This window comes from Drosophila busckii, chromosome X, assembly GCF_011750605.1.
Source record: "Drosophila busckii strain San Diego stock center, stock number 13000-0081.31 chromosome X, ASM1175060v1, whole genome shotgun sequence".
NCBI lineage: Eukaryota > Metazoa > Arthropoda > Insecta > Diptera > Drosophilidae > Drosophila > Drosophila busckii.
The window spans coordinates 9,669,583-9,695,380 of NC_046608.1; the positions used below are offsets into that span (position 1 = coordinate 9,669,583).

Below are 25,798 nucleotides of genomic sequence, written 5' to 3' on the forward strand. Positions count from 1 at the left end.
GTCGCGCTCGCCATCGCCGCTGTGGTGCTCTCATAATTTTTATGTTATTTATGTAATATTTGTGCCTTATTTATGACCAATACCCCAAGCAGCAGCAGCAACAGCAGCCAAACTGTTAACGGAAACGCGAAACGAAAATGAAACAAAACGTGGCGAAACTTTTGCTGGTGGTTTACGCCAAAAGTTGCAGCCACAGCGCTCGCCATGGTGTTGGCCTTATCTATGTGTGTGTGTGTGTGTGTGTGTGTGTGTGTGGGTCTTGTTCTTAGCCAGATGCTCGGAGGGGCTTTACCGCACTCCTCTATGTGTGGCCGCGCTCGTTTTTCACATTTTTGTCAAGTGTAGGCAACAACAACAACAACGGTAAAGAGGTTATTTAAATTAATTTCTGCGGTTGCAATAAATTTGTGTTTTTTTTTTCTTTCTTTCTCACACGCTTTTGTTATATTTTTTTGGCTTTGGCAAGAGGCTGCATAAATCGTTATTTACAGCCTCTTTTGGCTGCTGCCTGGCTTTCGTTTCGATACGCGCGGCGCCAGGCTTTGTATTCTCTCACTCACGCTCTGTATGTGTGTGTGTTTGTATTTGTGCAACATTATGAATGTATTGGTCAGAGGCTCCATTACTGTATTTATAGAGCATCAATATTTAAAGGTTTAATATGTGCCACGGCTCTCGCTCTTGTGCACATTTTCAATTAAATTAATTTCATAATTAAATTTGCGCGAGCAGCTCTCAAGTGTTGTGTGTATGTGTGTGTGTGTGTGTGTGTGTTGTAAGTTTGTTGTGGGGCCAACACTTTTAATGGCTTTAAGCGCAACATTTTGGCGCATTGAAATTGCCCAAAGTTTAATTAAAAGCAGTCAAAACACAATTTCAACAAAAAGCCACAAATTAATTACGCTTACGCTGCGTATACGCAATTTAGCGTTCTCAGCCTTACAACTCAGCGCAGCTCAGCGCGCTCAGCTGCTGCTTTTTAAATAATAATATTATTTATAAAATACGCTGCTGCGGCCGCTGCTGCTGCTGCTTCTTGCTAGCAATTGTTATAGATTTTGATCATGGCGCATAATCCAATAAATAAATGCGGTAATATGCCAATAAATGCATTTCATAAATTTACACGCAAATTGAAATCGACGCTTATAAATATATAAATAGTATAAATTCATGCATTGAACGCGCGCTTGCGGTTTTAATGGCAAAAATAAAATAAAATCATTGGCTACGCGCTCTCGTATGTTGCTGCGCGCGTCTCGAATATTGTTAACAGCATTTAATTAAATTGATTTATATTATATGCAAATTGTAAGCCACACCACGAAGCATCGCCTGTCAACGTTCGTTTGTTTTTTATGATGATTATTGCAACCCCCAGCCAAAGTATCAAGTAAATTGTTATGAATTTTAAATTCTATGAATAAAAATTATGCATTTCACATTTTAGCTCAGATTGCACTTTGTGTAAGCTAATATGGCTTTGCATTGTTATTAATTTATTGCAATTTAAAAGCTTAAGCATATTAATGTAAAATTAAGTATACGTCAATTTTCAATTGTTGCTAGAAAAATGCAATACAAACAGCTTAGCCTTATTTTTAAATTTACTAAGCATATAAAACTTAAATTTACATATATATTAAGTATACGTCAGCTTGCAATTTAAATTGCTGCTGGCAATTATGCAAATAATTTATTAATAATTTTCAAAAACTGTGTTACAAATACTGCTAGCATTTTTTTTAAATTTACTAAGCATGTGAAACTTAAATTTATATAAATTAAGTATACGTAAATTTGCAATTTAAATTGCTGCTGGCAATCATGCAAATAATTTATTAGTAATCCTTACAAACTGTGTTGCAAAGACTGCTTAGCATTATTTTTTAAATTTACTTTGTTACAAGCAGCTTTTATGCTCTCTCTCTCTCTCCACGCTGTGCGAATTCCTTTCTTTTTAAACATGCGTTCTGCTTAATCTCTGTCTCTACTAATCGCATTACATTTTATTGTTGTTGCTGTGACTTTAATTAAGAGCACACACAAAAGCGAAGCAGAGAGTATGCAAACATCTAAATATATAAACATAAGAACACTAACTGAGCAAAAGAGAGTGGGAGAGTGAGCGAGAGAGAGAGGGAGAGAGAGAGCGCGCACTGGCAAGTGATAAGGATTCAAGTGCCTACGCTCAAAGCGCGCTGCTCCATTAAAATGACATAAATTCGACAGCAAGCGTATAAAATTTTTGCTCACACACACTAGCAAATAAAGAGGTGTAGCTAGAGAGAGAGAGAGAGAGCGAAAAAGTGGTAGCTAGACTTGTTATATATGTAACTGCTAAACGTGTTTGGCTTTCACTTGGCTGCAAGAATTTTTATAGTTTGCCTCACTTAAAATTCAGCGCCAGAATTAAATATTTTAATTTCAATTAAATGAAAGTTGAGCAGTGCACAAAAAAAAATTAAATTCGTCAATTACCATAAATGAATTTCAAAGCAGCTCTGAAAATACTTAAAATAATTTTAAAACAAATATTGAAAAAAAAAAACAAAGCTAAGAACTTTTTATGTATTCAAATTATATTAAAGTGAAATAAAATAATTTAAAAACAAATATTGCACATGCAACAAAGAAAAAAAAACAAAGCTAAGAACTTTTTATGTATTCAAATTATATAAAAGACAAATTAAAGTCTAATAAAATGCAAAAAAATTAAAGAACTGCACAATATTAAGAATACATTGTTTTGAAATTTAATTTATATGCAAAATACAATTTTTTCTTAAACTTAACAAATACTGAAAAATAATGTTGCCTATTTTTAAATGATATATTTCAATTAAATTAAAGACAATGCAACAATTAAATTAATTTAAAATAATGAAAAGGGCAACAGATTCAAAATAAAAAAATAATGTTGTATTTAAATTATATTAAAGACAATGCAAATAATAAAAAAAAAAGTGCAACATATTTAAAAAATAATATTAGCTATTTTTAAATGCAAACTACAACAATTAAAGCTGCAGAGCGACGCTGTTGAATTTTCTTATCTTATTTTGTTTGCATAATTTATCTAGTTTTTAGCACTTGCATTAAATTGCTAACTGTGCATGAATAAAAGAGGCTACGCACACATGTGTGTGTGTATTTGCATATGTGTGCGTGTGTGTGTTCGTCGGCTTCTTGTTGAGTTTTAATTAAATACAGCTAACAATGTACATTCAGTCATTGCTTGAGTTTCATTATTTCGCTGCTAAGTTGGTTACTTAGTGACGGGGTAACTCTTTTTTTTTTTTTTTTCTCGCGCGCACTGCAGCGCGCATAAAATGTCAGAGTTATGCTGCGCCCCACGCTCCCACTCGCATTGCTGTTGTCTTCTACATTACCTGGCATTACACATACGCCGCGTATGCGTAAAGGGACGCACACACACACACACATTCAATGTTGCAGCTGCTGCTGGTGCATGCCTAATTAATATTTTCTGCGTTGCCAACTTTCCATCGCGGGTAGCATATGCAAGCATTAAGCTGCATTATAGCCAGGCCCACTACCTTGTTGCCCAACGTAATTCAAAACTGCGGCCCATTAATGCTGCCATTAATGGCGCGGAGCATGCAGCAGCAAGGATAATAAACTAATAAGCATTGTATTAATACTAATTAAGTTGTTTTGCTTGAGCAGCTTTAGTTTGTGTGCTAATAAAAAATCAAATTTTTAGCAAACGCATATGCAATAAAATTTTCAAATATTTTTGAGCTTCAATTTTTTCAATACAAAATATAAGCAAAAGCATTGCATAGTTTTAACTAAGCAAATAAATATTTATTATATTTATAGTTTATTTTTATTTAGAAATTTAAGTAGAGCAGTTTAATAGTTAAAAGAAAGCGCTAATCATTTTTAGTTTTATTAATATTACAAATAATATTAATAATAAAAATAGTGCTAAATTAATTGATAAATGAAATATTTCATTAGAGGCTAAAGTTGTTACATAAATAAATAAAACTATGCCGCCTAGAAAAATGAAAAATCAAAATCTTTTAGACATTAATGCTGTTAATAGATAAATTAAAACTGTTTTTAATGCTTATTTCTATTTTTAAAATAATTAAAGGCACTCAAATGTAAAAATTTTAATTTAACAAATTTTTGTTTGAATTTCAAGCAAACTTTACGCCCAATTCTGATTGAGTTTTAAGTCTTTTAACAATTGTATTAATTATTAGTACTGTGGTATGCATATATTAAAATTTCTACACTCGTTATTTGCTCTACACATTTAGCGATAACATCACAGTTTAAATAGCATCACAGTTACCAGTTGAAATGCTTACCAACTGGGTCAATAGCTGCAACTAACAGTAAATGCTGCCAAAAGACAAAGCAAATCGCAGGGCAGCTGCAACTTTTGCTTGGCCCGATTAGCAATTGCATGGGAGCGTAAAATATGAAATGGGCCAGGCCAGGCCAGCAGTGAAACCGAAACCGAAACCGAAAACGAAACTTGGCATCGAGACCGAGACAGTGGCAGCGATTGTCACGTTTGCAACAAATGGTGCATGGCACGCAAAGTGCAAATGTAATTCGTGTATTTTACTTAATTTCATGTTACGTGCACAATCGTCCAAATCGCTGGCAATCGAATATGCTATGAGCTTCGTTTGCCTTGCAGCCCAGGCAAGGCCTGAAGACTGAAGTCGAGTCGAGGCTTGAGCAGCAGCAGCAGCTGCAGTTAGTTGCTACACCTGCTCACCCACACACACACACACACACACACAGATTTGCAATTGCATTTGTTTATTTTTTAGCGCTTGAAATGCTTTCACGCATTTATTAGCATTTTTTTTATATGCGGCACAATTTTTTGCACATTTTCGGCAAAATTTTCAACGCTGCGGGGCGAGAGTTTTAATTAACTTGCTTGCCAAGCGTGAGAGCAACAACAACAGAAGCTGAACACACACACAAGCGCAAACTTTTATAATTTTACTGTAGCCCACTATATTGGCAGTTCTTTAGACTTAGCGTTGTGGGCCTGTTTGCTGCTGCTTGCTGCTGCTGCTGCTGCTGCTGCTGCTGCTGCTGTGGGAAATTGCATAGAAAATTGCAATTTGATATGCGCAACAATTGCTGAACTCTATTTTTTGTTGTTTGTGCTGACAGCCAAAGCTCTGTTTGCAAAATTCGAAACTTCAATTTGATTTGTCAGCAAAAACCCATAAGCTTATCACTTGAACTGCAACCTCAAAAATCCCACGCTCCGCTCACTCTCCCTCTCTCGCTCTCTCGCTCTCTCGCTATGTGCAAAGGGAGGCAAAGCCAGCTGCAGCTGAAATTGCAAATTAAGCCAGGCAAACTGAATAATTGTGACAACAGCAGCAGCAACAATGCAAAATTATTTATTTGTTTGCTTTTTGTTCGCTCGCTCGCTCGCTTTTGTTCGTTAGAGTTAGTCTAGAGCTGCAGAGCTCAGTTGCTGCCACATCATACGTGGCAAAGTCAATTTTTAGTGACATTATTGTTGCGGTTGCGATTTATTATTGCAACAATTTTTGCCTTTGTGCTGCTTGCGCTGCTTTTATGCGCTGCAAATTGTTAAAAAAAAATTGAATTAATGTTTTATTTTTTTGAAAACATTTATTACATTTTTTAATGCAAATATTAATGTTTTAATAAAAGCAATTTTGTTTGATATATATTATTAAAATATTTATAAAATTTGCTAATTATTTAATTTTAATGCTTAGCAAATAGCAAAATGTTAAAAACAACAAATATAAAAATTATAATCATTAAATGCAATATATAGCTCAATAATAAATAAAATAAAAGAATATATAAAATGAATGAATGTTAAATAAATAAAATAAAAATAAAATAATGTATAAAAAATATTTTTGGCAAGCAAATGGAATTTTAGATGCGCAGTATTAATATTAAAGCAAAGCCAAAAATGGAAAAAATACAAAAAAATATGCAGCGTGTAAAAAATTAAATGAATTGCTATTAAGCAAACGTGGCAAGTGAAATTAATAAGCCATAAAAGAATATTTAACTAAGGCTATGGCACATCAGATCTGATGCTAGTGCTTTGATTACAGCGTATGCGGATAATGTTGGCAACAAATTTTGTGGCCATTTAATGAAAATTAAGTCAATAAACCGCTCGTTGGCTAACCCAAAGTACGTTGACAGACTGTCAACACACACACACACACACACACACACAAAATATAAATGCATAAAAACTATACAAGCTAAGTAGACAAGTTGATTTTCACGCACTTTTTGTTTGGCTATCTCTCATTTGTTGTTGTTGCTGTTGTCGTATTACGTTTTAATGTGGCAGCAATTTGTAACAGCAGAAAACCGCAAACACAACAAGTCAACTGGCTGCCAAATGGTCGTCACACAGACACGGACACGGACACAGACACGGACACAGACACAGCTGCCAAGGCTCGAGTCGAGTCGAGTCGAGTCGAGTCGCCGCTGTTTGTGGCTTTTGATGACCAGCACTGAACCAAATGCTATTAGGATGATTTCATTAAGCAGTGACCAGTGTGTGTGTGTGTGTGTGTGTGTGTGTGTGGCACAACAAAATAAGTGAGTTGAGTTTTTTGAGTGCGGTTGCCAGCCGAGTTTAGCCTTGAGCTGATAACAACAAAAATATTACGCATACGTCAATTATAAAAATTAAACAAATATTGTTGCTGTCTTATCAGCGAAACATATTAAAATGTTTAAAGCTAGTTTAGCATGTCAGACAGCAATATGTACAAATATTACGTATACGTAATACATTGCTGTAGCCAAAGACAGGCGCTGCTTTTAATTGTTGTGCTTTATATATATATATATATATATATTGTATGTGCCAAGTCGGCAATAAACAAAAGCACACACACACATACATATGCGCATTGCAAGTTTGCAAGCCAAGCAGCAGTCAAATCTTTGCTATGGAAATGGAGCGTAGTTAGAAAAGAGCGCCCAAGTATCATACACACACACACACAGACACGCGTGTCTATGTATTAGTGCAGCACTAGTAAAACTCTAGAGATTTACCTACAAGTGAGCAGCAGCTTTGCAACACTTTTACTTTCAGCAACAGCAACAGCAACACATTCATTTAATTTGATGTGCCAGCCACCACCCCCCCAAAACTAATTGTCGCCCACTCGCCTAGCAAAATGCTAGCAGCGTCTGTTTGCTGTCTCAGCAGTGAAAATGTTGTTGCTGCTCTAATTAGAACGCAACGATTTTCATTTCTACATTTGCCTAAGCCTTAGACCAAAATGTATAATTTACATTCCGGTTGCTGCTGCTGCTGCTGCTGCTGCTGAGGCAAGCAAAATTCATAGAAAATTATGCCACACTTGCCACTTGGCATTACCATTTTAATTTTAATGCCATTTTATATAGCGCAGATATTGCTGCTGCTGCTGTTGCTGCTGCTGATTTAATTGCGTTTGCAATCAGCAACATTTAATTTGTAATCAGCGCCCTGCGTCAAAATTCTGCGCAGCTTAATTTTCAAATGCAACCTTGCTGCACTTTATTTGTGCATAAAATTATTAAGTTTGGATTTTGAAATATTTTTTTCAATGTTTGTTGCTTCAAATTTGAATTTTAGCTCAATGCCAAGTATTTGACTCAATTATGTTTCTTATAATTTCATTTTTTGTAGCTCACTTTATAAATAATTTATTTATTTGTTGATTGCTATAGAGCGCAAATATTTTATGCAATGTTAGTTGATTCAAATTTCAGCTTAATGACAAATATATGACTGAATAATATTTCTTAAACTTTAGCCAAAATGAATTATTTAGCAATTGAAGTATAAACTAGAAAATCAGAATATTCTACTCAGCTTAGTTTTTAGTTTAGAACTTAAAGTGATAAATATGAAAAAATGTAGCTAAATAATTAAAAATTGTTGTATTGAACTTTTTAAGATTATTAACAATTTCTAGACTGTTTGGTGTATGAACTATACAAAATTAAAACAAAATTAATTATTTAACAATTGTAGAAAAGCCTAGAAATTTAGAATAATTTTTAGTATTTTTAGTATGCAGCTCAAAAATTGCAAATTAATTGTAACAAAATTATATTTTGAGCTTATTAAAATTAAGTGTGCAAAAAAAAAACTTTGCAATATGTTGCAACTTTATGCCCATAGTACATTGCTGCAGCTGCTGCTGCTGGCAGCTCTATTGCTATTTGTACTAATAAAAGCTAAGCTAGAACAACAACAGCAGCTGCTGCTGCTGCCAAAAAAAAAAATAAGTTGCTTGTTGCAAGTTGCTGTTGCTGGTTGTTGCTCTTGGGCTGCTGCTGTTATTGCAGCTGCTGTCAACTGTTGTTACTGTCCATTGGCAATTGTCAGCAGCAGCAGCAGCTTTAACTGTTTACTCAATCAGCTGCATCAGCAACTAAATTGTGCTATAAATTATAAGCTGGAGTTGCTGGAGTTGCAAGTTGGTTGGTTCAAAGCTCAACTAGCTGCAATTAGTTGCAATAAACCTTTTATATTCACATGATGTGTCAATTAATTATGCTTGCAACAATTGCTGATGCTGCTTGCTGCTTGCTGCATGTTGCATGTTGCTGTTGCGAGCTTGCAATTGCCGTTGGCGCTGCTTTTATTACAAATAAATTGATTTTGCCGCTCTTGCGTGTATTTCAAAAGATTGCTGCTGCTTTTGAAATCAATTGCAGCAGCAGCAGCAGCAGCGTTTTCATTTTTCAGGTCAAAGGTCTGAATGTTCATTAATTTTATCAGGCAAAAGGGCGCAGCGCTGTCGTCAGGGAAATCAAAAAGAAATCGTTGCAACTGTCAGCAGCAGCAGCAGCAACAGCTGCAGCAACATCAACGTACGCTTTAACTTTTTTTTATATTTATTTTTTGTGCTGTTATTATTTATTTATTTATGCTGTTTGCAAACATAGAAATTGCATTGCCAGCAAAACTAAATGTATGCTCGCCTCTCGCTCTCTTTCGCTCTCTCTCTTCGTTGCAAGCACATGATGCAAATGCATTGCACATGCAACATGCCAGCAGCAGCATCAACTGCCACTCAAGGCAGCAACATTGCTAATGTGTATGCGTTGCAGCATTGCATGACATTGCCACACGCAGTCAACTGCCTGCCACAGCTGCTGCCACTACTACTACTACTCCAACTATTATTATTATAGCAAACACTTGGCTTAGCAGTAGTGGAGCTTAGCTCAAAGCTAAGTTGGAAAGCTTAACTTACGATTTAATTACTTGCAATTACTTTCACAAATTTACAACTAATCGTGAAATAATTTGCTACTGCTCAAAGTAATTGAAATAGTTCAAAATATAGCAAAATTTGTTCCATTTTGTTTGGCTTTAAATATTTTCCATAAATAATTATGCTTTTTTTTATTGCAATGCAAATTAGTTCGAACTTTATTTAATTAACATTAAATTAAAATAAATAAAATTGTTCAAAATATAGCAAAAAAAAATTTTACATGTTAAATATTTTCATTTGAATGCAAAATAATTACAAATAAAATGCAAATTAGTCAGAAACATTATTTAATTAACAACTAATCGATAAAGTAGTGGAAAATATTGCACAGAATTTTGATTATTTTGAAATAAATATTGCTTTTTTTTTATTATAATGTAAATTAATTATAATATTTTCATGCAATAATTAGTTTAATTAAGCAAAAGTAAATTATAATTGAATTATTTTAATTTTAATGCACAATAATTATAAAATTTTCATGCAAATTATTCAAAAATTAGTTTAATTCAGCAAACATAAATTGCTAATAATTAAATATTTTTTTAGATTTAAAAATAAAGCCAAAAACTTTAACATATTATTGTGCATTATATTGATTAAGCAGCGAGGCTTATTTGTTAACATTATTAATTAGTTTAAAATTTCATATTATTAGCTCAAAACTATTGCAGTTATGAAACAAACAGCGCAAACTTCAAGTTTGATTTAGTTGTCACTTATTTTCTCACAACAAGAAATATAAAAATGATTTTTATTACACACATTTCCCATAGCCATGTGGGGCTGCTTATCTAAGCCCTGTGTCCATGCTTATCTATGTTATGTTTTGTAGCGCTCAAAATACATTTTGCTGTCTGTTTTAATTTTGTTCGATTGTTGAGTCGATTGCTGTTGCCACATAAACCATTTAACTGCCAGTGTTGAATGCAATCGCTGCTCATAAATCAGTGCCACATAAAATTGATATCCACACACGCACACACCAACACCCATAAATATATATGCATATATATATATATAGCGCAAAGTGCAGCGCTAAATATAAAATGCTATATATATATATATATATATCGGTTCGTGACACATTTTCCACGCATTTTGATCAAATTTAAATCACGCCGCGATAAAAGACAAAAAGCCGCTTATCGTGTCCATGATAAGCGCCTAATGCCCCATAAATCACATAAAATAAAACTAAAAATTCGTAAAATCAGCAAAGCTGCATAACCAAAGCCAAAGCAAATGCTGCAATGCATGTCTAATTAGCCGCTGTGGGCGTGTCAAGCGCCCACACTTCATATCGAGGAGCGTGAGTGAGTCTAACTGCCTTAACGAGTCGCAATTAAATGCACATTAACTAAAACTCAAAGCACACACACACACACGCACATACACACACATACACACGCATACACTGACAGCAGCAGCTGAGTAGCGATCAATTAACGTCGGCTTAAAACTTAGGCACACACTCTCAGCTCTATGCTCTCCCTCTCTCCCTCTCCCTCTCTCTCTCTCTCTCTCTCTCTCTCTCTCTCTTTTTGTGCATTTCTATTTTCAGCCAGCAGCAATTGTCGCTAGGCATAAAATAAATAATAAATTATGCGCAAATTTATTTAATTTTTACTTACTCCATTTAATACACTGCACGCAATATTTTGATGTTTGCTTATTGTAATAAATTTTTGAACATAAATAGCAGCAAATTTGCATATCAAACATTTTTATTCTTTAAATAAATCAATTAGAAATTATAGAAATTGCAATAAAAATTATTTGCTACAACTTTTTGCTAAAAATTTAAAGTATAATAAATATTTTATTTTCAAATATGTTTAAGCATGCGTTGCTTTAACTATAAAATATTTGCACACAATAATAAATTATAAACAAATTTTGCAATACAAATTTTTCTGTCATATGTTTGCTTTAAATTACAATAATAATTATTTTTTATTTATGTTGCAAGTGGTTGCAGCGCTTAAACATAATAATACAATTTAATTGAAACATGCAACTGCTAAAAATAACTAAACATTTTTACAGTGTATATTAGTGTGGAGTGTAGTGCATAACTTACTTTGCTCAGTGTACATTATATTTGTTGAGCTCAGCTTGAGCATCATCAACATCATCAGCATCATCATCATCATCATCGGACGATGAATGCAAACGCGATGATGAGCCGCAGGCGCTGATCCTAATGCCCCGCGGTTGAATTTTAATGTAATCATAGTCTGAGCTCTGGCGTGGAATCGGCACCGTCTCGCGCTCGTCCCGCGGCAGCGGCTGCAGCATCTTCTCAACGAATGGTCTATTATCAGTGTTGTTGTTGTTGTTGTCGTTGTTGTTGTTGTCGACACGCTTGCGCTTGGGCGAGAAGGTGATGCCCAAGCTGCAGCCGACGCCCATGGCGGACATCGCCATTTCCATTTCCTTGTCGGTCTCGTCCTGCTTCAGTATCTCATAGCCAGCCAGTCGCTTGGGCGAGGAGCCACGGGCGTCGTTTTCACTGGCCAAGCGCTTCGAGGTGGCCACACGAGATGGATGCGTGGGCTTGCGAAGGAACAGATCGGGCAACGTATCGACGAGCGGCACACGTGGTCGCCCCTTCTTGGCCTCCGCCATTTTCTTCTTGTACAAGGCGATTTTGTCCTTGCGCTGCTGCTCCATAGCTGTAACTATATAGACAAAAGCTATAGACCTTTTTTTGAATCCCTAGACTTTGCTAACCAGCTAACGAGCTAATGATTCCTCCATTTTTTTCTTCTTTACCAACGCGATTTTGTCGCGCCTTCTTGGCCTCCTCCAATTTCTTCGCTTTGTACAAAGCGATTTTGTCCTTGCGCTGCTGCTGCTGATCCATAGCTGTAGCTCTATATATATAGAAAGCTATAGACTTGTATTTTTTTTTTTTTTGAACTCTAGAATTTGCTAAGCAGCTAACGAGCTAATGAGTTAACAATTTCAGTAATCAAAAGCTTAAAGCAAAGCCAACCAAGTGCACAAAATTTAAACCAAAAAAATACAAAAAAAAAAAATTGATTATCTATGCCGAGTGCCTTGCAGCAGTTTTTGACGATTGTTGCAACAGTTGCTCTCACCCCTAATGTGGTGGCAACAACAAAAACAACTTGACGCTGGCATTTGTTGCAAACAATGCTGCGCTCAAAAATGTAGCAAAAATATAAATAAACGAGTTGTGGCAAGCACAGAGCATACAGCACTGAAAGAGCGAGAGAGAGCGAGAGCGAGACAAACAATTGCAGCGCAGCAAAAACTGACAAATGTCAACAATGTTGATTTATTTGCGCTTACATTTATTTATGATATGCAACATTTTTCCAAATGCAATTTCTGTGTTTGCCCCACAGCAGCAAGAGCACAGTGGTGCAAAAAGCTGCCAAAAATAAAGTGCAAATTAAAATTTAAATTAATTTAATATTTTTTACATTATTTATTATTTATGTGCTTTTAATTTGTTTATTTATCGACTTTATTTTGCGCCACTGTGCACACTGCTTGACACTTTATGCTATTTCTTGTTGCTGTTGTTATTATTTTTATAGTTGATAACGCCAACAATGTTGCTGCCGCTGCTGCTGCCGCTGCTGCTGTTGATGTGTTGCCTGCAACTTGGCCCGCTGTTATGGCCAAGTGTTGGCATAACTCTTGCTTATTTTTTTTATTTGCCTACAACCAGCAGAGCGCCCCTTTTTGAAATGTCCACAAGCTGTTGGCTGTCGCGCACTTAACAATGACCAAGCAGCAACCAACCAACAACAACAGCAGCCTTGTCATCATCATTTCTCAGCTGCTGCTGCTGCTGCTGCTGCTGAGTACTTGTTAAATATTGCAAGCGGCAACAGCAGCAGCAACAAACAGATAACGGTTTAACAGCCGTCGCTGTCTCAGTCGCAGTCTCAGTCGCAGTCGCAGTCACAATGAGCGCCAACTCCCAGAACGCAGCTCAGTTTTATTACACGGCTGTTTATCAATTGCCAGAGCAAACAACAAAAGAGAGCGACAAGTGCTATAAAAGAAATGAGACTACTTAGAAGGCTCTGGCGGCCCAAGCAGATGCTTGATAAATGTTTTATAACAGCGCGCTGTAAAGCCACAGCAAACATTAACAGCTTTGGCAGTTTATGTTAAAATTGCTACAATAAATTAGAGATTCGAATTAAGCATTTGAATTGAACTAAAAACAAAATATAAAAATGCAAATATTGCAGCTGCTTGACTAAATGTTAAGTAAGCATTGCTGTTTGAATATATATAAATAAATAGCTAGTAAAGCATAATATTTTACTTAGAAAGTAATGCAGCTGCTTAAGCTTAACAGCTGCTGTTAAAAGCTACACACGATTATTTAAATGTTATGCACAGCATAATTGTTCGAAAGCTGTTAAATAACAGAGCAGTGTTAACAGCAATGTATGCTAAAAATAATTAAAAATTAAAAAATATAATAATATTTAAAATTAAAAATTCATTAACAGTGCTGTTAACATGCTTAGCAGCCTATGTTAAAATTGTAGCTTATAAATGTTGATTTAAAAATAATCAAAATATTAAAAATTTATTGCAACATAATTTGTTACTTAAGCGTTAACAGTGCTGTTAACATGCTTAACAGTCTGTGTTAAAATTGTAGCTTTGCGTAAATAATCAAAATATTAAAAATTAATACTGCAACATAATTTGTTACTTAAGCGTTAACAGTGCTGTTAACATGCTTAACAGTCTGTGTTAAAATTGTAGCTTATAAATGTTGATTTAAAAATAATCAAAATATTAAAAATTATACTGCAACATAATTTGTTACTTAAGCGTTAACAGTGCTGTTAACATGCTTAACAGTCTATGTTAAAAGCGTAAAACACAATTTTTCACTTTCTTCTCTTTGCTGTTATACTCAGAATAATTGCTCAAAAGCTGTTAAATAACAGAGTACTGCTAACAGCAATTACAGCTTAAAGTAAATAATTAAAAAATAAAAATAAATACTGCAACATAATTTGTTGCTTAACAGTTTATGTTAAAATTGACTAACATTTTTTTCACTTTCTTCTCTTTGCAGGTAACTTGAGTTTCATTTAAATGCATTTTTGGCACTTTGGCATTTTTTTTGGATTATTTTGGGAGCAGCTGTTTGGGGTATGTTGTTGAATATTTTGCATGCCTGCGGCCATTTGCAATTTCATTTTCATTTATGTAATTTTGAAAATGGATTGCACTATTATGTGCAACGGTGGCATGTCCTAAATGTCCTGCATGCTGGCTACGCTCAAGTGTTGAGCGGCGCTTGTTGCATACAACAGGCGACTGGCTGCCACAATTTTTAGTTATGTCTGGTGTGCTTTGCTTTCTTTTTTTTCTTTTTTGGCAAAATGCCATTATAATTATATGTACGCCTCAGCAGCAGCAAGTTGTTGTTGTTGTTTGTTGTTTGTTGCATGGCAAAGCAAATAAATCAAATTGCTTTTTGTAAATGAAGCAAAATGCTTTGCCACGCGCCCCAAAAAAAAAAAAACAAAACAAAAGCAAACAGATAAAGTTTTCAATTTAAAGCACGCAGCACATAAAAATTTACAAAAACTGAAACTGAAGCGACTGAACTGAAAGTGAACGAACTCTTTTTTGCATATTTTATTTTCATATATACGACGCACATTTATCTGTCTGGCAGTGCTCACCACCAACAACGCTTGCCACTTGGAGTTGCAAGTTTTATTTTGTGTGTGTCTTATGACATTTACTCCACTCTTTGTCTGCCACGCCCCACAAGCTGTCTGCCCAGCTGTCTGTCTGTGTGATTTGGTCTGCGGTTTGCAAAACTGCATCAGACTTTAGTCTCCTGTCGCGTCGCCAGTTGCAATCTGCAACTGCAACACGCATGCCAAATGCAACGCTATGCATATCAATCTCTAGCCAGCTTGCGGCATCAACAGTCACTCAACTTGCAACAGCAACAACAACAGTTGCTACGCATTTTTTTTATTTTAATACTTTTGCATTTAATTCTTCAAAAGGCTCTAAACGTGTCGTCAGTAAGATTTTAATATACTCTTTTTATTATATTATTTCATTTTATATTTTAGAAGTTTGTTTTGTTTTGTTCAAAGCCAGTGTTGCCATATTAGCTACTTATAAGCTAGATCTAGCTTTTTTCTAAGTGAAAAAGCTTAAAGAATTTGCAAATAGCTTTAGTTTATTTTCATTTTGGTCAGTATATGGTAAATTTATTTAACAATGCAAGGAAATTTACAGGCAGTGTCATGAATTTTGATCCTTATTTTCTTGAGTTTTGACACAAATTTATTGTAGCTTATTTTTCCCTCACTCTAGCTTATATTGGCATAAAAATAAAAAAATGCAAACACGCAATAGAAAGATTTTAAACCAAATTTGAGCAATAATTATTAGTAATGTTTTTTTCACTTATATTCAGCAGAAATGCAGCATAGATTTCAATTTTCTTGAAATTTTCTTTTTATGCAAACTAAATCAGAATATTGCAAAAGTGCATAATTTTTTATTTTATTTGCCCTTTTCTATATTATTTATAATAATTGTTTCTTTTTCTTTCGCTTATATTTATATATATTTTTTTAGTTTTTTACAATTATTTTTATTCAAACTAAATCAGAATATTGCAAACGTACATTAAAATAATTTTTTATTTTAACTTTCAACCGAAAGATTTTCAACCAAGTTGGAATAATATTTATTGATAATATTTTTCGCAGAAATGAAGCATAGATTTCAATTTTCTTGCTGTTATATTTATATTATTTTTTTTAATTTTTACAATTCGCTTTATATTCAGCAGAAGAGCAGCAAGATTTCAATTTTCTTGCTGTTATATTTATATTATTTTTTTTTAATTTTTACAATTGTTTTTATGCAAACAGTAATTTTTATTTTAATCACCGTTTTCTTTATTATTTATAATAATTGTTTCTTTCGCTTATATTTATATATATTTTTAATTTTTTACAATTGCTGTAATTCAAACTAAATCAAAATATTGCAAATGTGCATTAAAATCATTTTTTATTTTATGCTATTCATTTTATAATGTTGTTTCTTAATGTGTTTTATAATTATTTTAAAATTGTTGCCATAGACTTGGCTAAAATATTTAATTGCTTGCGCTTAATTTATTAATCATGCAAACATTTGCTCATTACCTTGCGGCATTTGAAATCTGAATGCACAAATCGGTCATCAATATGCTTGCTCCCCCCACTTCGAGCGTCTTGGCGTCTCCAATTTCCAAGTGCGCTAAGCAATTTATGCGCTTAAGCCTGCCACCATGAAATGTTTAATTGCCCACAAAAACGCAGCAACTATAAAAATTATATACAATGCGATTTACATTAAATTTTCGTACGCTCGTTGCTCGTTTGCCTCGTTTGCCTCGTTTTTCTCAACGTTCGCTACGTTTTGCGTTTATTAATTGGACGAGAGAACGTTGTTGGGCAATGGCTGCGCATTTAGTGAAGTTGGCAGGACACGGACGCCAAGGACGTCGCGTGAGCCGCACACGCAATCAAACGCTGTGAAAACCGCCAAATTGAGGCAACACTGTGGTGGGCCAAGGGGTTCGACTTCTAAGCACTTGATTAAATCGAAAAAATCCATAGCGTCGTCGGGCAAAGCTTACATAAAGGGGCTACTAAAATTCATAGCGTTGATGACAGATTCTAATCGTAGCACACACACACACACACACACAAAGAGTATAGAAAAGTATTTAAGGCAGTACTAAGCAAGTTTGTTTATTAATTTACTAGTGAAGCGTCGATAAGACGTCAGCCCCACTCCAAACACGAGCCAAGTTTTCAGCTCATGTATTGAATAGTTCGCTCGGCTCGGCGCAGAATCTTGTAAATTGTTTTCTTTGCATATTTTTAGGCGTCGACAAAATATGCAAACTAGCCGCGTCTAGGCGTGCATACTGGGCGTGGCAACAGCCCCTTTTTGGCATTTTGTAGCTTAGTACAGTGGGCCCTCACGCTACGCGCATAAAAGTCATTTGCTTTTCACCTCGAAATCAACAACAACAACAACAACAACAACAGCAATAGCAACTTAAATAACTGGCACGTTAGCTAAGAAATATGTTGATATAATAACAATTTAGCTTTGTACATGTTTCGCTCTGTGTGCTTTGTGGCCATTTGGCATGCCACATGTCACACACACACACACACACACATTTTTTTTAAACTTTAGTTGCATTTACTGTTTATTAGTCGCTGCATTCATTTTATTTCTCAAGTTTTTTGCGCTGTCTATTGAAATTTGAAGGCGCAAAGCTGCTTCACTTCACTTCACTTCACGATTTTGTCTGCTGCACTCGCTTGAGTTGTTTGCAACTCTCGCTAAAGATTTTTAATGGCATTGCCCACTTTGGGCTTTGGGCTGTGCCTTTGCCCAAGTAGAAGTTACATTTTATGCTCGAAATTTTTATTGTTTTAAATTCGCTGCAGTGTTTGCTTTTGCAATTGAGATTGTGTCTCCTCTTTGACATAAAATTTCAGCGAGTGAATTTAGCTTCGTTCAGTTTAATGCTAAAAGTAAACGTGCCGCTGTCAGTCGTAAAAATATTGAACGTGGCGCTGTGGGCGTTCAATATTGTTGAGTTGAACAAAGTGTTGGCTGCAGTTTTGGCTCATAAAACTGCAATCAGTTTGAGTTGCTTCAAGCGCCCAGATCAGCTGCATGTACAATCGATAACAGTAAGCGATAACAGCGCGATAGTTGCTTAAAGTTTAAGTTAGTTAGCCAACTTTAGCTTAAATACATTTCAATTTGCAATTTAGAAAGTTAATTACACATACGTTCGACTCAAACCTCAATTAAACGCTCTCATAATTAATAACAGTTAATGTCAATAAATAATTGGCAGACAAACCGACGTGGGCGTAACCGAACTGAAACGAACGTGCCACAGCCCCCAGGCAACAATCCCAGTTCCAATTTAAAGCAACCGCCTCCCACCCACTCAACAACTGCTGTGGCAGGTTGTTGCTTTTGTCACCTGCCACTTGAGCTGTTCAAAAGCTACAGCTGTCCCTCAATAAAGCAGTCAAAGTGGGCGTGGGCATGGGCGTGGGACAACAACAGCGTTTAGCCCATGGGGGACATATGAAAATTTGCAATTTACAGCGCCAGTTAGTTAGAAAAAAAAAATTTTTTTTTTGTAAAAGCAACACCGCTGGCAATGCTGCTACTCCTGGAGCTGGTGCTGGTGCTGGTGCTGGTGCTGGTGCTGGGCTGAGTCCTTTTCGTTGCAAGAGGCCATCAACAGTTTTAATTAGCACTCGACCAGCGAACGACCCAAAGCTGCCTGTCGGTTATTTATGCTTTATTTATGCACAGACATTGCGCCCAGGCCGGGCCAGGCCAAGTGAGGTGGACCAGCTGTTTGGTATGATTGCGGGAAAATTGCTATTGGGCTGCGGGGGGGTGGGGTGGGGGTTAGGTGCAGTGGTGACTCGTGGCGTGCCTTGGGCTCGTCCCAAGGCTGTTAATATGCAACATTGTTTAACTGATTGCAACTTAGCCCAGAACATACACGCACTCCTCGATCTCACTCTCTCTCCCTCTCTCTCTCTCTGTCTTTTGTGACTAATTTCGTATGCAAGCAAACCTCAAGCTATCCGTTAGCTCTGACCCCCTATTTGTCCAGCACGCCCATGGACCCATGCATGGGTCCTCAGCTCGCCATTCAAGTGGCTGTCGCTCTCACTTTGGTGCCAATCGGCATTGAATGTTGTCTAAATTGCATTTGATACTTGCAATCAATAAATTGCTAACTTAACTGCATTTTGATTTAATTTACACGCATTAAATAATATAAATCAAACATTTGACAAGCATTTGACATTTTTACTTGTACAAGTATTCAAACTTAATTGCCAAACTAATTTGCTAAGCAAATCAACATCGAATATTTGGCATTTAAAAATTATTAAAATTATTTAAGCATTGCAAATTCTTGCTTGAAATTTAGTTTGCTTTGTTGCATTGTCTCGATTAGTTGGCTGACTAGCAAGTGTTGGATTTGCTTGCTTACATAAGTTCATCATGTTGCATGCCCCGTGCTGCAGACGTGGCAAGCAAATGGGATTAACCAACTCGAACACTTGAATTGATGCGCGCCCACGCAGCTTGAGGCATTAAATGCTCATAACTTGTAGAACAAAAGGTTGCCACTGCCACTGCCACTGAGCGTTGCAATCAAAACGACCGCCCACTGATGCGCGCTCTCGCTGTTGAGAATCCAGAGAGAGCGAGAGAGAGAGAGAGAGAGAGAGAGAGACGGAGCAAGCCCGCTGGCCACATAAATCAAGTTGTGTTGCGCCGCGACAGCAGCAGCAGCGTGGTGTTGCACATAGCCACGCCCTTGCCACAACGCCCACAACTGTCCGCAGTCAAATAAAATTGCCGTTAGGCGTCAAGCAGGCAACACAGCAACAGCAACAGCGAAAATGCAGCCATAATGGCATCGATTGCACTTAATGTGAGAAAGAGCAAGAGCAAGAGAAAGAGAAAGCGACAAAGATCGAGAGTTAAACAGCTAGAGCGACCACTGCGGCTGCATTTTGAGTTGAGCACTTTTCTTATATTTTTGCATTTGTTTTGTCAGCAATTTTCATTAATTTTTCTCCATAATTTAAAAAGTCAAGCACACTTGGTTAGAAAAAAAATTGAAACTGCTTGACATATCATTAAATTTATTAATTTAATACACGCAGCCTTACTCTTTGATTTAATTTTGAAATTGAGCAACGTTTATTATAATTATTTGATTTGAAATATTGCAATAAGTTTATGTTATGGCTTAAAACAATTTAGCAAAAATGTAACAAAAAATATATCAAATGTTATACATATTGTATTAATTTAATATATTCAATATTTAAGAAATTGAAATTTTGAAATTATAATTTATTATAATTGTTGTTATGGCTTCAACAATTTACCAAAAAATATATCAAATGATTTACTTACTTTTTGATTTATTTTTCAAATTGAATTTTTGAATTGTTTGATTTAACAAAAAAAATAAATAAAATGTTACACATATTGCATTTATTAATTAGCAGCTTATTTTTTGATTTATTTTTGAAATGGAAATTTTAAAACTATAATTTATTATTTGCTTTATGTCATACCAAAGTTTACAGTTTACAGTTTGTGTGCGATATTTATCGATAACAATGAGCAACTGCTAGCTGCGGCTTGTTAGGTTAACTAATGAAATTTTAATATTTAAATGCAGTAAATATTTATTATATGTGCTGCGTTTTAAAGTTTTAAAATTTTGCTGTTTTATTCATTTATTGCGAGCAAAGGTGCAAGAGCAAATCAATTAAGCATACAGTCGGTCTATGTATGCGTTGATTACGCCAACTTTTGAGTGCAACACACACACACACACACACAGCTAGCAAGAGAGGGGGGGAGACATACAGACGCATTTTATTATGCAAATTTGCACGACGCTCTGGCTGAGATTTTCATAGCCCAAGTGGCAACTGCTTTCTTTGTCACACTGCTGCATGCCCCACACACACACACACATACACACAAACAATGAGCGCATTGCAACTTGGAATTCATTTTATTTTTTAGCCCAAGCGCGCAAACACTTTTTTATTTACATTGCTTTAATTTGTATTTGTTTCAAACATTAAAATTACAGTGAGGGGGGTGGGGGGTGCAGGAAGTTGCTGCTGCTGCTGCTGCCAAAACGAACGTTATATGCAAATGCCTGTGCAGCGTGTGAGCGAGAGAGCAATAGAGAGTGAGAGACAAGAAGTCATGAAACTGAAATTAAAGCTGCAGTCAGAGTTAGAGCCGGGCTGACAATGAAAATGCGCGCTGCATGTTGCAAGGCAAGGATGTGGCAAGTTGCTGCTGCCAGTGGCAACAAGGTAAAGGTAAAGCATTTGCTTTGCCAAGTAAATTCACAGACTACCCCAGCCCGAAAAAAAACACACACACAAAAAAGTTTGTCAATGTTGCACGTTGCAGTTTGCAGCTGCAAAAAATTTGCATAAGCAATTACGAAAAACTTGCCAAGAGAGAAAAGCAAGAAGAAGAAGAAGAGATCAGCAGCAAACATTGTCGACAGTAGTCGGCTCAGACAACAGCAACAGCAGCAACAACAACAACAACAACACTTGAGCTTTGCTGACAATTTGCAATGCATCAGCAGCAGCAGCAGCAGCAGCAACAATTCTAGAGAAGCAGCTTAGGCAGCAACTTTGTGGCACCTCTAGCAAAGGCGTTGCGCAGTTGCCACTTGCCACTTGACAATTATCGAGCGCGCTTAATGAAAATTGAAAAACTAAAATCGCTTAAGTAGCTCAGATGAATATTGATGAACTGAACTGAACGACAGCAGCAGCAGCAGCAGCAATTGCTCAATTTTAACAAACTTTTCAATGCTTTATTAGCAACATTAAAGTTTAGTTAGATGCTGTGCAGTTTCCAATTGTTATTAGTTGACTCTTTTAATGAACAAGTGAAACTCTAAGCGTATTTAGTCACACTAAAATTTTGTTAATTTTTTGGTTTGTCAAAGTTAAGACTCGCAGCGTATTTTTAACTTTATTGCTTAAAAAACATTTCCAGTTAGTTAACTGGCTCGAATCCAAGCTGCTGCCAAAGCTAAGCCTGAGCAAGTGCATGGCAGTGAAATGACCGTGCAACAGGAGCCGATCGTTGCCGGCACAAGCAAGCGTAGAGCGCCAGAGCAAATAAATCCAAGGCCAAGTCCAAGTCCAAGTCCAAGTCCAAACGCCAGACTGAAGTAAAGCGCTCCATTTATAAGCCACAACGAAAGCGTCGCCTCCTGAGCTGACGATCATTCAGTCAGCGTCAACTCAATCCTGTTGCAATCCTTCTGCGGCTTCCAGCTGCAACTCAAGCAGCAATGACTGCCTCACAAGCAACTCTTGCCTCCGGCTCTCCCCCGAAACGTTCTGATTTCTACAGCTTGGACTTGGTCCTAATGCAAACTGTCGTCATATTTAACACGCGCATGCTGCTCCAGGCTGCATTCGCTCAACGCTGCAAAGCATTCAAATCTGAATGGAACTGGAACTGCAGCTCTGTATAGTTGGTAGCAGTATGTCCTTGGTGGAACGGAATTCTTCGTCCAGCCAGCGAAGTCAGGCGGAGTTTACTTTCAGCTGTTGGCCCAAGTCAAAGCCATGACTCGAGCCAACATAACTAATTTATACTAACTAATTATAAATTCACAAATTCACAATTGAAATTTAGTAAAAATATTTCGTTTGTACTTTCGTTTGTGAAAAATTAATGAAAGACTAAATTGATTTAGCTCTAGAAATGATAGACAGAAAAAAGTAGCTTAACTAGATTTGAATTTTTTGTTATAAGTCTAATTACAACGACTACTTTGATGCACATAAAATATATATGTATATTTATGAGTACTTAGTAGTGATTAAGCAAAAGAATCAGTATTTACTGTAATTTTCCAATTGTTTTTAAAATTGATTTTTATGGCAAAAATTAATTTAAACTATAAAAGCAAAGTTTTAATCTAAGAATTTGGGCACAGCAATATCGCAGTTCAACTCTTACAATTGCTCTGCTGACTGATTATTTTACAATAATTAAAGACTTTAACTTTAAAGCATTATCACTTTGAGTTAGGCAAATGCAACAAAAGTCTGGTATATTCTAACACACTGTAACGTTTGCCTTTGCCTTTGGCCTTTGCAAAGTTTAAAGGCCTCTAAAGCGTATTTAAAATGCAGTTGAGTTAACGCCGCTCCAGCCGCACTGATTCTCAGTATCGATTCACTGCTGCTGTTGTTGTTGTTCCTGTTGCTGCTGCTTGCACTTAAAACGAGGGTGGCTCAGCTAAATGCAATTGTGGCTTGCTCTGTGTTGCAGCAGCTGCTAAAATTGCATATATTCTCCCCCATCCCTGGCAACGCAGCGAGCAAATCAACAAGCGAAAGTGCAGCAAAAAAGAATAAAAATAAAAATTCTGCTCTAAACGCGGCAGCTGCTGCTCACACACACACATGAGTCCATGGACTGTTGCCCTTTGCCAGCTGCGAATTGCACACACACACACAGACAGACACACACACACGCATTCGCATTCGCATTGTTGTTATTGTTGCTGGCTAATCAATGCCTGCCTAACTCGCACTCTCTTTTGCTCTCACACACTCTCCCGCTCAGCAGCCTGAAGCGCGCTCTGTCGGGTTTTTGTATCAACATTTCGGTCGCACGCACTTAACGGTTTAATTGGCAGTGGCCTGTCAATCAGCTAAGCACACTACGCCGCGTTTTAAACTCGCATTAGTTCGCGCTCTCACTCTCTCTCTCTGTCTCTCGCTCTCTATCGCTTTTTTGCTGCTTTTACTCATTTGGCACGTGTTAGGGCACGCATGGCTCAGCTTATGGCGCTCATTGAGTCGATTGGGCGCCTAATGAGCGAGCACTAACTGCAATTGCACTTGAGCACAATTGCCAGCCCAGCCAAAGTGTCTAGAGCGGGAGGGAGGCAAGAGGGGGCAACAGCAGATGCTCAAAGCGCTGCTAAAGGCAATCAACAAGTTTTGCCAGAGTCCCAAGTCAACAAGTCACTGAACAAGTTTCAAAAGCTTCTCTCAGGCTTAGCTGCCTAATTTGGCATATTTTATGCATTAATAAACTTACGAGCGAAAAAAATAAATTAAAATTTACAGCAAGCAGCAGCAGTTTTGGGGCGAAATATCCCAACTGACTAAACTGACTGATGTCTGTTCGTCTGTGTGTGTGTGAGTGTGTGTGTGTGTGTGTGCATAACTAATTAACAGTTACAGTTAATTGCTTTTGCTGTTTTTCAAAAGGTATGTGCAGAATATAAATGAAAGTGACTATGTTAATTGTCTCAAGTTAACAGCAAATGTTAAAAAGCAGCACTTAGAACAAGAATTAATTAAAATTTATTAAGACAAAATATAAACATAGCTCTGTTATAAATTATAAATGAAAATTTTGCTTATACAGCATAATAAAATGTTACAAACGCTGTTAACGCAGCTGTTAACATATTAAAGCTGCATTAAGTGCTAAGATTAAACAATCAGCAGCTGAGACGCGCTCTGTTAGCAAAATAAATTATGTAACATAGCTCTGTTAATGCGGTAAAGCTTGCAGAAGTGGAGCTAAGCTTGCCAAATCACTGTAAAAAGCTCAACATAGCCGCTGTTAACAAGTTAAATGCTTTGCTTATGCAGCATAAGAAAATGTTATAATAAGCAAGGCTTTAACATAGCGCTGTTAATGTGGCAAAGCTAACAGCAGACGAGCCTAGCTTCACAGAGCGCTGTAAACAGCTCAACAAAGCCTCTGTTAAGCAGCAAAATGTTTTGCATAAGAAAATGTAATAATAAGCAAGGCTTTAACATAGCGCTGTTAATGTGGCAAAACTAACAGCAGTCGAGCCTAGCTTAACAGCTTAACAGCTAAATACTTTGCTTAAGAAAATGTTATAATAAGCAAGGCTTTAACATAGCGCTGTTAATACGCTAAGCCTAACTGAATGTTAAGCTGCACTTTGGCATTTATAAAGTCACATTTGATTGCATTAAAATGCATCAACACTGTTAAACGCATGTTGCTGTTAACACAGGCGCATGCCAGCAAAAGTTATAAATAAATTTCCAATCAAACGGCAAATATAAATGTGTGCAATTTATTTAATATATTACACTAACATAACCCTTCATAGCTTTCATGCGCAGATTTTATCCCATCATACATGAAAGGCAATTAGAGCAGGCCGCAGGCTGCTGGCTGCTGGCTCTGGCTCTGGCTCCAATAACCGAAAGCTAATTAAAACATGCACAATAAACGCAATTTCCAATGCAATTTAACGCCATTTTTTATTATACGCGCTCGCTCGTCCGCCGTTTTTTACAAACTTTTTGTTGTTGCTTGATTATTTTTGATTTTATTGAGCAAGCAATTCACTTTAATAAATACTATATATAAACGAGTTTAATATATATATTTTTTCATTTGCTTGCAGTTTGCCGTCATCAGCGTTGCTGTCACCAGCTAACGCTCAAAGTTCAAAGTAAAAGCAACAACAACAACAACAACAACATTATAAACTTTAGCCTTGTGGCCATTTGGCAACCCATTGAAACGCCCAAAACTCGCTCTGCGCGTTTTTTTTCTTTTTTTTCAATTTCTGATTCACTTTTGCCCAACAACGGACAACGGGACATCGAACGTTAACAGCTGGTAAGTTGGCTATGCTTTTTTTTTTGTACTTGCCGCTCTGCTCTATTATTCAATAGAGCAGCTTGCATACATATAGAAAAATTTTCTTTTAGCAGCACTTTGCTTTTAATTGCGCCAAAAACTTTGCTGTCAGCAACCAAAAAAAAAAAGAGAAAGCATGAAAGAACAAAATAAAATTAGGAACA

At 36.3% G+C, this 25,798-nt stretch overlaps 2 protein-coding genes across 2 annotated transcripts in view; one reads left to right on the plus strand and one right to left on the minus strand.

Moving 5' to 3' along the window:
- The window catches only part of LOC108606283, a 154,582-nt gene that overhangs the window by 105,476 nt on the left and 23,308 nt on the right, over positions 1-25,798 (plus strand). The window contains exon 3 of the mRNA XM_017996263.2: positions 25,396-25,613. The gene's annotated coding sequence lies outside the window, so the exon portion shown is untranslated. The remainder of the gene's footprint in view (positions 1-25,395; positions 25,614-25,798) is intronic.
- On the minus strand, positions 11,288-12,282 carry LOC108606287 (maker331). The gene is made up of 2 exons (XM_017996268.2): positions 12,045-12,282; positions 11,288-11,992 (listed from the first exon to the last, which is right to left on the minus strand). Exons 1-2 carry the CDS (start codon positions 12,175-12,177, stop codon positions 11,397-11,399), a joined length of 729 nt encoding a protein of 242 aa, XP_017851757.1. The 5' UTR covers positions 12,178-12,282; the 3' UTR covers positions 11,288-11,396.

Excerpts from the sequence above, each read along its gene's own strand:
- LOC108606287 (XM_017996268.2), bottom strand. The coding sequence starts at position 12,177 with ATGGATCAGCAGCAGCAGCGCAAGGACAAAATCGCTTTGTACAAAGCG. Across the intron at positions 11,993-12,044 it reads AATCATTAGCTCGTTAGCTG|TTACAGCTATGGAGCAGCAG; the intron begins GTTAGCAAAGTC and ends TTGTCTATATAG.